The 12,605-nt window shown below is 40.0% G+C and overlaps 2 protein-coding genes across 2 annotated transcripts; both read left to right on the forward strand.

Annotated features, from left to right (window-relative positions):
• The first annotated feature begins 9,124 nt into the window (after positions 1 to 9,124).
• On the forward strand, positions 9,125 to 10,972 carry LOC129772868 (uncharacterized). The gene has a single exon (XM_055776387.1). The coding sequence runs from the start codon at positions 9,125 to 9,127 to the stop codon at positions 10,970 to 10,972; it is 1,848 nt and encodes a 615-aa protein (XP_055632362.1).
• A 366-nt stretch (positions 10,973 to 11,338) lies between these two features.
• On the forward strand, positions 11,339 to 12,250 carry LOC129772869 (uncharacterized). The gene has a single exon (XM_055776388.1). The coding sequence runs from the start codon at positions 11,339 to 11,341 to the stop codon at positions 12,248 to 12,250; it is 912 nt and encodes a 303-aa protein (XP_055632363.1).
• The last annotated feature ends 355 nt before the right edge of the window (positions 12,251 to 12,605 follow it).

A 12,605-nucleotide genomic window follows, 5' to 3' on the forward strand; every position in this document is an offset into this window, starting at 1 on the left:
ATTCCATCGACGAGATACGCTCTAGATGTTGAAAATCTGGACTCTAAAGGATCAGCATACAGAAATCCAGTAGTGGAACTCGACCAGACAAGGTGAGGTTGATTGTAATCTCCAAGAAGAATATGAGAATCACTCGGTTTCAAAGATTCAGTGATACTGGAAACGGACTCAAGATGTTTTTCGAGGATGTCAGCATTACCCGCAAGCTTTGGCGCCAAATATACCGCTCCAACAATAATAGTACTGTCTGGTCCATGTATATTCACCCAAAGATGCTCCACTAAATCGCTAACTTGCGCCACTGTTTTTGAGGAGCTAAACTTCTTCGATACCGCAATGAGTACGCCGCCTCCTCTTTTTTTCCCTGTCATAATTGAGTCACGATCGTTTCGAAACACCGTATAGTAGTCACCAAATAGTTGGGCGGAGTGGATATCATCATTCAACCATGTTTCGGTGAGAGCAATAACATCATACTCTGTATTCGATGCAGCCAGAAACAGGTCATCAATTTTGGTACGAAGTCCTCTCACATTCTGATAGAAAACCGTTATGCTTCTCATGTTGTAGAAATCGTCATTATGTTGCGCGTTTCGTGTATTCTGGTCAGATACTGTTGGAAATCTGTGAACGACGAATGAATCAGGAAGCGTATTGTTCGAAGTGGATATGTTCTTGCCTTGAAAAGCAGGCTGGAAGACCTCTTCCGTAGCAGCAGACACAGGACCGGGACGACTGCGTAGACTGGAACTGAGTCGATTTGATTGCAGAGATGAACTGCTTGATTGATCGGTCACGACTGTGCTGCGCATAGAAGAGGCTTCCATCGTGCTTATTGACGTGCGTCCCGGTAACTGCTTAACACCTCCGGTGGTCTCAATGTGCAGTGAAGCTTGTTGATAGCAGACGTTTTGTGAAGAATTGCTGAAACCTGAACTTTGATGAAAGAGCAACGATTCTTTATCGGAAGAATACTTGCCTGACAGAGCAGGCTGGGCTGCCCTATCTCCACCATCGAGCACAGAGCCGGGACGACTGCAGCAGGAACTGATATGATGTGGCTCGACTGTGTCGAGAGGATAAGGGCTGCCCATATGACCTGTTTGTGTGCGTCCCGGGTTGCCCTCGGTGCCGAATGTCGGTTGTTCGCTTTTTGTCACCTCTATGAGAATTTCGGACGAGTAGAAGCAGCATCGTTTTTTTGGTTCAGATCAAATGCTTGAACAGTGACTCCTTCTGGCCAGTACCAGCGATCGCCGACCACGTTGGAAACAGCCTTACTGACGGTAACTTTGAATGACACAAAGGACAGATCCGCTAGATCTTTCCCACGAGGAACTAGCTTCACAACTTTTACTAACGATGAGTCCACATTCGCAATGTCATGAATATGTTGTTTAACATCGTCTTCTTTTTGATCTGGGGTGAACGGGGTCACATAAAAGGCTACCATCTCTTCAGAGGCCTGTCCAATTTTGGCAACGCTTAAAGTTCCCGTGCAACGCCGCATAACATTAACACCAGTGTGGTTACTGTTACTGTTACTGGGCGAGGCGTGATGACCGGAGATGACAGATTGCGGCTGATTCTTATTACCATCACGATGAGCAAGGGATGAAGACGAAGACTCGATGACAGATGGTTTGCTCGAGTTATTGATTAGCACAGCCGGTGTAGATGCAGTTTTGTGTAGCTTCCATCATTTGTACCAAGTTTCAATAAAATTGAAAAAATTTGCTGTTTTTATTTGGTGTGGAATTCAAATATTGAAAATTCAAATTCACTATCCAGTGGCCTTACCATCAACGGGGTTGTTACGTGTTACGGGGCAGAGAAAAAAATCCATTGTTTCCTCTAACAAAGAACCGAAAGAAAGAAAAAAAAAATATGTTAAAGAGTGATGCAAAAATAAACAAACACTCCTCACCAGGTGGTATGAAAACAGACGCGTTAAATCATTTCATCGAGCCGGATACGAATGAATCGAAAGATTGAAAGTCTCCACAAACAAACCAATGGAAAAGAAGTTTTTATCGAGCATACTCTGGTCTCTCTAACCATTCATTGAAAGGTGGATCCTTCGGCTGAAAAAGGTCTCACTGATGATAGTTCAGGAATCGGGATACTCATAAGCTTTGGCTTTGAAAAGAATGCTTGAATTTAACTTGTCTGGAGGATACTTGGAATATTTCTAAACACAAACAGGATTTATTCACGATCTGGCACATTGAAAGGTTCGATATGGATTGAAAATAAGGTATTAGTATGGATCGATGTGTTTGACTTCACAACTGATGGCCTTCATATGAAGGCGAAAGTAGTGCTGTAATCGTCCTGGACGATTTTGTTTCGAAACTGAAAACCAAGTTCAGTTCACTCTGCAGTTTGTTGGTTGCAGTTCAGAATCATAGTGATGAACGCAAATTTTGACGTACAAAATCAGTTTTATTCATTCGAAAACAGAACAATTGTTTCGAACATGTTCCGTTCGTGTCACTTTGCAATGTTTCCAAGAAGCATAGATCAGAGAAGGGAAGTGGAACTTGAGAGAAAAAAGGGGCAACGATTTGTGGCAAGAAAATGTAAACAGTGAAAAAATTGACAGATAGTTTACGCTCTAAAAATTTAACATAATGTGAAGATGTCTCTAAAAGGGTGGGAGACATCATATATAAGGTGGGAGGTTCGTATATAATGTTATTAATGTTAGCATCATCATGATAAACACGGCGAATGGGATAGAAATTACGAACTGAAATTGAATAAAATATACATATAGACGCTAAAACGCTGTGGATAGATATTATAATGCATTTTTATCGGTTCATGTATAATGCATTATCAAAATAAATCCATTTGTATTGTAATCATAACTTGCTGTGCTATTAATAACAACATTTATCATCGTATTCCACCAATGATGACAAATGTGTAATTTACGAATGAAGCTTCGCCATAGAAACTGAACATTGAATAAAAAAAATTAAAATGTGGTAAGAGCATCAGTTGAAATATTTTAAAGCATTCTCATCGGAATAAATTGAATGATACAATAATTATACGACTAAATAATGTAGGTGCGCTTAAAAAACAACATAAAAATATGATTTCTGAATATTTTTTTTTTCAGTTTTGAACACACCCCATAAAAATCTATTTTTATTTTTTAAAATACCCTCTGTTGGTATTGTATTTAGAATTTACAAGGTAATAAAACGTTAACGTCAATTAGTTTCTAGTAATCAGTTTTTTAGTTGCAGGGGAAATTAACACCAAACTATATTTTTTACTATTATATATAGATTCCATGCCAAACTGACATAATGGTTCTCAGATTTTCGTGTAAATTGGTAGTTTTGTTCCTTTTCGTTAAATATTAGATCCCATTCCATTTTAGGGTGGTTCAAAAAATCTAGTTTTCTCCTTTTTTCCAAAATTATTTTTTTTTAGATTCACCGATTCAGATGATCGACATATCAAATTGGCCAGTTAGCCAGTTTTTTTTAAATACTATACTTGCAAAAAAAATAATTTTGTTTTCTTGATTATTGATCGTAATTGTTCTTTATAGTTTTCATTCAAGGGCGCTATGTTTTTTATATTTTTTCTCGAAATCTGAGGATTTTTTAGATAACATATCCAAAAATGTGTTCTTCGTTTTAAAATTATGATTTTTCAAAATTAACCGATTGTTCAAAAAACCATTTTTCTCCTTTTTCCAAAAATGACGTTTTTTAAAAATTCATAACTTTTATCTACTGAATCGATTCATATAATCGACATAGTTAATTTAAGTCAATAATTTCACACGTGCAAAAAAATTTGTTTTTTGACGTAGGACTACGTCTTTCATTTCTATACCGGGGTGTAAAATCAAAGTTTCGAAAACGAAAGCGTTACGCCGGGACCGAGATTTGGAGCGTTAATAGCTCCTAAACAACTGAACGAAATGGTATGATAAACACTTCATTCGAAAGATAAAATGACTACGCGTTCTATACTTGTTACTTTTTGATCCAAAAACTTGTTTCAATAGTCTTAAAATTGCTTTCAAAACAGGCTATTGAAATCACCAATCGGTATATAAGCGAGCGCCGCTCGGAAATCCACTCAGTTATGATTGAACAGCGATTGGAGCATGTTGTCGCTGTTGCTCTTCGTTTATCATGAAAGCGCTGATGAACGGTGTCACCAAGAGCCTGTTTGTGCACCTTAGGCCAGACATGAATCCATCAGGAGGAGAGTGATGCCACAAACGTTTCCCCGGGAAGATCTCGAAGCAGCCGCTACACACACGCACACATACACGCGCGGAATTCTTTGCGTTTGGATGCCATTCAGCATCGAGAAAGATCCGGAAAATAATCTGCCAGTTCCTCTGGGAATTTAAAAATACATTCATGTGAAAGATTTTATTTGAATGTTTTCTATCCATGTAACACTGTGCCAAATACATTTGGTTTTGTGATTTTTCAATCAATCGCAATTAACAGGATAGCTTCTGAAGATTATTCTTCCCCATCAGTAGTATATTTTCGTATCCAATATTGGATGCATAAAACCTTGTACCTCCAACGTAACGTTCTCATTTTCGAAGTCCCCCAAATATTCATTTATTCATTCATTCAGAATGGATTCAGATTCAACTTCAAACAAAGGATCACTGAATCAACGATAGTCCTACGTCACCATTGCGGTTATACCATAGATATAACCCACTTTCTGTTTTATTTATGAAAAACAGATACAATTATTAATCACGAAAACAAAAATAATTTTTACGCAAGTGCAATATTTTTCCAAAATTTATTTTTCGTTTTATTATTTCTCGAACAACTCTGAATTCTTGGCTTTAATTTGATATATCGATCATCAGAATCGCTCTAGCCGTTCAAATGTTATGAATTTTTGAAAATAGGAAAAAGGGGAAGAAATTAATATTCCGAACTATCGGTTAACTCTAAAAAATTATAACTCAAAAAAGAAAAAATAACATATCTAATTTTGAGTAAAAAATATAAATGTGTAAAAAAAATCCTCAGTTTTCAAGAAAAAATATAGAAAAATATAGCGCCGTTGGTCCCGAAACCATGTAAACTACAAAAACGGATACAATCAAGAATTACGAAAACAAAATTCGAAAACAAAATTCTATATAATATCAAACTTCTTGGAAGTTTGATATTTTTCCAAAAAGACTAGCTAATTTACTTCAATTTGATGTATCGATCATCTGAATCGGCTTAGTGGTTCAAAAGTTATGAGTTTTTGATAAAAGTCATTTTGGGAAAAAGTGAAAAAATTTAAACACCTAAAAAAATTATAATACAGGTTCAATGTACTACCATAACGAAAACAAGGTACCAATTTTCCAAAAATCTGAAAACCAATATATCAGTTTGGCATGGAATGGCTGAAGTAATACTGCAATAGTTCACAAATTTCAAAAATCGCGTTTTTCTTGTTGTTTTTCATGTCTTTTAGTGCGGCCATAATAATAATTAGAATTACTGCATTTGGATTGATGCTAGAAAATATCATTAACTTCCTTGAATAGTGGATGTGATATAATTCACTTTATATATGTATATATATTAATAAATGTTTTCAAACGAATACATTTGTCAAACAAACTGTAAAACTAAATACCTTTATACTGTGCCTTCATTTTTTGAGTTTAACGTTCAAATACCCTTCAATAAAAATGGCATTGGAACAACATAGTAAAACTGACATACAATTATGACAGATGATTGCTTTTTGATTGGCGAGTGCTCCAACTGGTGAACCGCCAATTAAAAGGCACTCCAACTAAATAAACGCCAATAAGCAAATGGTACTGTAAAACTGTGAAAAATATATAAAAAATATACAATCTAAGACTCTTTTTGTCGTTTATGAGTTTGTTTGTTTTTAAGTTACTGCTTGGATAAGTTACTGCTTGGATACTGCGGATAACGGAAAGATATGATATGTTCTAAAATCTAAAATTCATGTGAATGTAGACAACTTTTGTGTACAGCCATGCCACTAGGGCCTTTTGCTGATTAAGTAAGTAAGATTACGTCAAAACGTCATAACTTTACATAACTTACAAAACGTCATAACTTTACAACCATTCAGTCGATTTCAAAAATCGTCATATCAAATGAAATCTTATTCTTTAATGAATCAACTTTAATCTGTCATTCACACAAACTCAAAAATTAAATACTACAGAAAAACTTTAACAAACTTCAACTTTCCACAATTCGCTCTTTCACACCAAATTTTTATCTCGTCGTAATTTTAAACCTCTCAAATTGAATTGTTAAAATGATAGGTCAAAGAATGGAAAGCAGGAGAAATTAACAAATAATGGAGGGTAAATAATAAAGCAATATTAATCATGGATTTTTAATACCCATCTCAGAAAAATATTGAAAAAAAACATTCCTTTTTTAATTTCTCTTTCAAATTTTGATACAATTGCACTGAATAAGAGCAATATTAATATTTGAATAAACTTATGTAATTATAAACATGTTTATATAAACCTTCCCATCTTCTCATTCTTCATTAAAGACCTTGCGTCAAGATGGCTAGAAATCCATACACTCTCAAATCAAGAGTGCCTGAAAAAATTATATTCTTCACGTAAACAAGCGATGTAAATGTGGACACTTTTTGGTCAGTGAATTGTGTGGAGTTACACTGCTGTGCTAGTATAGTAGAAAAAAGTGCTGCCGGAATGGGATTTTTCAACTTGATGGAATACAATTATGGATTTTTTTTTTAAATAGGTTCAAGGCCAATGTCAGATTCGTAGTTATTTCGTAGTTTATTTGTAAAACACAAATAAAATAGTGCAACATAAACACTCAGGTCTATATTTTATTCTTGTTTTGTTTTTTATTTCGGCTAATGGTTTCGCTGAAAATAAAACAGAGTCTCCGTACGGAAAACTCTACTGAATCGTACCAAGTTACGAGTGTTTGTCGTTGTGTGTGAGTCAGAATCACAATATTATTGAATGGAAATTCAAAAACGTACATTGCAAAAGCCCTTATAAAGAACTAATTTACTAAACTAAAATAGACTCTCACATAGTCAGTATCACATCTGAGTTCACGTAATTTGTAAGCGTACTCGCGCGGTTCACCGCTGATATATGTTTGATCAAACATGTCAGCACATTCCACATGCGGTTCGTATGACCGAGTTTTAAATACAATTTCAATCAGCTTAACTGTCCACAAACATTGGAGCGTAAACGGGTGCCAAAATATTTGCGTTCAATCAGCGAGAAATCATCATCGAAACAATTACAATCAAGCCCTGTCGATGGGAACTCAAATGAGGAGAAATAAAAAAATCGTCGGTGCTGACGATGCAGGTGAACGAAACTTTTTCCGCTTATGTTAATACCAGCCAATGTACGCTTTTCCAATTGATTTTATTGTGGTTTTTCGAATGTCGTTGAAAATGGTATGGCTCATTTTTGCGGTGACTGTGCATATGAGCCGGCTTGGGTCGAAGGGTCGCATGCTAGCCAGGAGGGACGGATTGATTTAATTAGTGCCGCCACGCAATTAAGTGGTTCAATATTCCAACGATTGCCTTTCGATACCAATTAGCTGTAGTGCATAAATTTAGAATTGTTTATTTGGTGCTGGCAGTAATTGAGCTTTGATGGCATACAGTGCGAAGTTTGTTTGCAATCGAAAGCAAATAGATGATTGATTGGTTATGTGCCCCAAATAGTTTTTTTTTTCGAGATTGATCGTGGAGATCGAACTGTCACTGAAGTAACACTGTTTATAAAAATTAAATGACACAGAAAATTCACTTGTTATGGCACTCTCAATATTCCTATTATTTTGTTTTATTTGAGCTAGATCAGACAAAACGAACAGACGATATTGATGAATATTGTCATGCATTAATTACTTAATCTATCTTAACCAAAAATATCTTAACTTAATACTAAATGCGCTTAAATCTATTTGAACTTATTTTCTAATTAATTTAGTTACCTAAAATTTATATCTAAATCTATGATGAATATTGAACCCGATCTAAAGGGATCACCCTAGAATTTCTACCTAAGAGATAAAGCGAAGAGAGAACAATTCCGTTCGATGCCCACTAGTAGTGGACACTGTATATATAGGCTAGGATAGGAAACTATTGTTAAGAATAGGTCAGTACAAAATATATCGTTGGAGAGTGAAGTCAACCATCCAGTGTTTTATTGTGCAGTCGCGAAATAAGCTTCAAAGAAATTCATAGAAGAATTTCATCTAGAGATTGGATAGTCCCCCGAATCTCCTGTAATTCGCGGTTGTTAGTACAACATAAGTGCATCAAGCGCAACTTGCAGTGCACAAGTGGCCGAGCATCATCATCGTTGGAGTCAACGAATTCAACGGATAGCCAGCGTCGGTGTATTCCACCATTGCATCGCTTCTTCTGGGCCGTCGTTTATCGCCGGTGGAAAAACCTTCGAAAAGGAACGGGTAAGCCCCATCATTTGGTCCTTCGAACCGGATCGAAGGTATCCCCGACCAGAGAGGCAGGTGTGGTGAGTAAACCATTTCGTATTTCTTCCATGCGCTGGCAGTTGATTGACCTGCAGTTGAGGTCAATAACTTGTGTGGATGATCAAAGCCAAGTCTTTCGAAGCCATTTTGGACGCGCACAGTGAATAGGCTAGTCAGTAAGCAGATTTCTCGACCCGTTGGCATTGGCGAAGCAACGGTGTGTGCAACTGGAGAAGTTCCAAGAAAAATGAAAACCTGATTTGAAAATAAAATACATTTAGTGAATTGAAGTTTCGTTTACCTTTATATTTGGTGGTGGTGAGTGGAAAGTTGAGCCGCGTGATTGGTACGTCTGTGTCAAGAAAGACTTTAACGTTCGTTTTACGTATCATTCAAGGGTTATTCGTTCGTGTAGAAAGTGGCACACCGTGACGGGAAGGATTTATTCGTACGATTTGTGCCATTTTCCGATAATTGCGCCGTGTAGAAGACGGTACGATGCGTCGGGAAGGAGTCGGTAATCCGATTTACGTACCGTTCTTCCGAATCTCGTTTTTCCGCATTCGATCTGTGGTGGTAGTGAAGTGGTGATAGTAATCGAGATGTCCACCAAACCAGAAAAGAAGTTGGCCGAATGCCTGATGAAGCGCAAGGCATTGCTCGTCGTTCGTGATTCCGTCGAGGGGTTTATCAAGAATTTCGACAATCAAGATGACGTGTACCAAATCCCCATCCGTGTTGAGGCGCTGGACAGAGTCTATAGCGAGTTTTTGGACCTTCAAACGGAGATCGAGAAATACGATGATGTTGAGAAATTTGAGGAGCATCTGCAAGAGCGAGAAGCATTCGAAGCGCGATACTGTTCGGCCAAAGGGTTCCAACTGATGAAACTTTCCACTGATCCCAACCAATCAGCATTGAATGCATCCTTCACGGCAACTAATCATGCTTCTCAAGCGGGATTCCACCTACGCTTACCCAAGATTGGTCTACCGAAATTCGACGGAGATTTGTCCAGCTGGCTTTCCTTTCGTGATACGTTCACCTCCATGGTCCATTCCAACGCGGACATTCCGACAGTAGCGAAGCTGCAATACCTCTTACAGTCATTGGAAGGAGAAGCACACAAGCCATTCGAATCGACCGATATAAGTGCGGACAATTATTCTCTAACATGGGACGCTTTGCTAAAACGATACGACAACAAGCGTTATCTGAAGCGTCAACTATTTCGAGCTCTGTATGACCTCCCGTCCCTCAAGAGAGAGTCACCTCAAGAGTTGCATGACCTGGTTGATGATTACCAAAGGCATGTGAAGGCCTTAGCGAAACTGAACGAACCAGTCATCCACTGGGATACCCCGTTGATTAATCTGCTAAGCTACAAGCTGGATTCAACAACCCTTCGATCCTGGGAAGAAAAAACGAGTAGCGCTGATAATGTCACTTACGAGGAGTTGATCGATTTCCTTTATCAGCGGGTCCGAATGTTGAAGTCTGTCGTATCCGACCTGCAACACCGCTCCACTCAACCCGGCCAAACCAAGGTGGCCGGTCCCACACCGATCCAGAAGAAGCCATTCAAGATGGTATCTAATTCCGCCACGACTGAAATCAAGAATTCCGCTCCGTACTGTATTGCATGTCCAGAGAACCATCTCCTGTTCCAATGTCCAACATTCTCCAAAATGTCCGTTCGCCAACGCCGAGAACTTGTATCCCAGAAACGTCTATGCTGGAACTGCTTCCGCTCTGGACACCAAAGTCGGAATTGTACGTCCAAGTACGATTGCCGAAACTGTCACCAAAAACACCACACCTTGTTACATGCAGCTGCAAACCCGAAGATTCAATCCGCTCCTATTGTCATGTCTGGTCAGCTATCCCTGCAACCGAATCCATCCACGTCGACCGTCGTCGAAACCCCAGGATCAGCCAATCCAAATCACCAAGTGAGTCTATCGGTGCAGTCCGAAAAATCCACTGTTTTGTTGGAAACAGTTAACCTTCTTGTTGTGGACCAGAATGGAAAAGAGCACTCTGCTCGTGCACTACTAGACTCTGGTTCAATGTGCCGCTACATTACAAAGAGTTTGGCAAATTTACTCAACCTCCGTCGCACAAAAGTAGACATTTCCGTGTCTGGAATCGGTGAAGCATCGAAGCAGATCAAACGCAAGTTGACTGCTACGATTAAGTCGAAGTTGATTTCATACAGTACCACTCTCGATTTCCTCATCCTAAAGAAACCCTCAGTTTGTCTGCCAACTACACCGATTAATGTTTCCTCTTGGAGATTCCCAGAAGTTCCGTTAGCCGATCCACGTTTCCACATTCCAGCCGACATTGACATGATTGTCGGTGGGGAAGTCTACCATGACCTACACACTGGTGTCAAGATTCCCTGCGGTGAAGGGCAGCCTGTATTCGTCGAGACGTTGTTCGGATAGACTGTTTCCGGAAAGGTAGCCATCCAGTCATCCGAAGCACCACGTGTTTGTCACCTCACTACTGTGGACCGTAACCTGGAACAAGCACTCCAGAAGTTCTGGGAGTTAGAAGCCGTTGAACCGTGCTCCAAGTTAACAGTTGAAGAAAATCTCTGTGAAGAACTGTATACCACTACCACCACTCGCGATTCGTCGGGTCGTTACGTTGTCTCCTTGCCACTCACCCGCGATCCGCTCGTCACTCTCGGTGAATCCCGTTCAATCGCCGAGCGCCGCTTCATGAACCTCGAAAAAAGATTAGAGCGAGATCCAACCACCAAAGATGCCTACTGTCGATTCATGGAATAATACGAACGCCTAAACCACATGAAGAAACTCGTGGATCCTGTAGACGAAACCAAGCCACACTGCTACCTCCCACACCATCCGGTGTTCAAGACATCCAGCTTCACCACGAAAGTTCGTGTCGTGTTCGACGCGTCGTGCAAGACGTCGTCTGGATTCTCCGTGAACGACTTACAGCTAGTTGGACCAGTCGTTCAAGAGGATCTACTGTCGATCCACATCCGATTCCGCATCCACCGAATTGCGTTCGTCGCCGACGTGGAAAAAATGTACCGGCAGATCCTGCTGCATCAGCCATTCCGTCGATACCAGCTCATCCTTTGGCGTTCCAGCCCAGATCAACCGATTGCTACGTACGAACTGCAGACAGTAACGTACGGTTTCGCGTCGTCTCCGTTCTTAGCGACTCGCACCCTCCAGCAGATCGCGCAGGACGCAAGTAAGACCTATCCAGCCGCAGCCGCGGTAGCCCAAAAGGATTTTTACGTGGATGATTTCCTGTCTGGTGCCGACACTGTTGAATCCGCCATCCACATCCGCCAAGAAATATCTGCCATGTTTGCAGCGGCAGGCTTTCCGCTCAAGAAGTGGGCATCAAATTCATCTGGTGTTCTAGCAGACATTCCCGAAGAAGATCTAGCGTTCACGCCGTACCATGACCTTCACAACGATCAATCCGTTTCCACTCTCGGGCTCATATGGGAGCCGAAACCAGACATGATGAGCTTTAAGGTTCAGCTTCCACTTCCAGCACCCGTTCTGACTAAGCGGAAGGTTATGTCGTACGTGGCGCAAATTTTCGACCCACTTGGCTTAGTGGGACCAACCATAGTCATCGCTAAACTTTTTATGCAGCATCTATGGGCGCTGAAAACCGAAGCCGGAGATTCCTATGAGTGGGATCGTCCTCTTCCTCCTCGTTTGCGTCTGTAGCCAACGCAACCTCATTCCAGCTTCATTTCTTTTCCGATGCCTCACAGAAGGCGTATGGAGCATGCTGCTATGTGCGTTCAGAATCCGCTGGGGTAGTCCATATTAAGTTGCTGACATCTAAGTCCAAGGTAGCACCGTTGGCCAAACCACAAACAATCGCACGTCTGGAGCTATGTGGTGCAGTGCTGGCATCCAATCTTTTCAACAAAGTAATGCACTCCATCCAAAAATCCGCTGAAATTTCTTTTTGGACAGATTCGTCTACTGTCCTACACTGGTTGGATTCCTCGCCATCCCGATGGAAAACCTTCGTAGCTAATCGGGTGGCCATGATCCAAGAAGCTACCGAATCATG

The sequence above is a fragment of the Toxorhynchites rutilus genome, chromosome 3, assembly GCF_029784135.1.
Source record: "Toxorhynchites rutilus septentrionalis strain SRP chromosome 3, ASM2978413v1, whole genome shotgun sequence".
In the NCBI taxonomy this organism is placed as follows: Eukaryota; Metazoa; Arthropoda; class Insecta; order Diptera; family Culicidae; genus Toxorhynchites; species Toxorhynchites rutilus.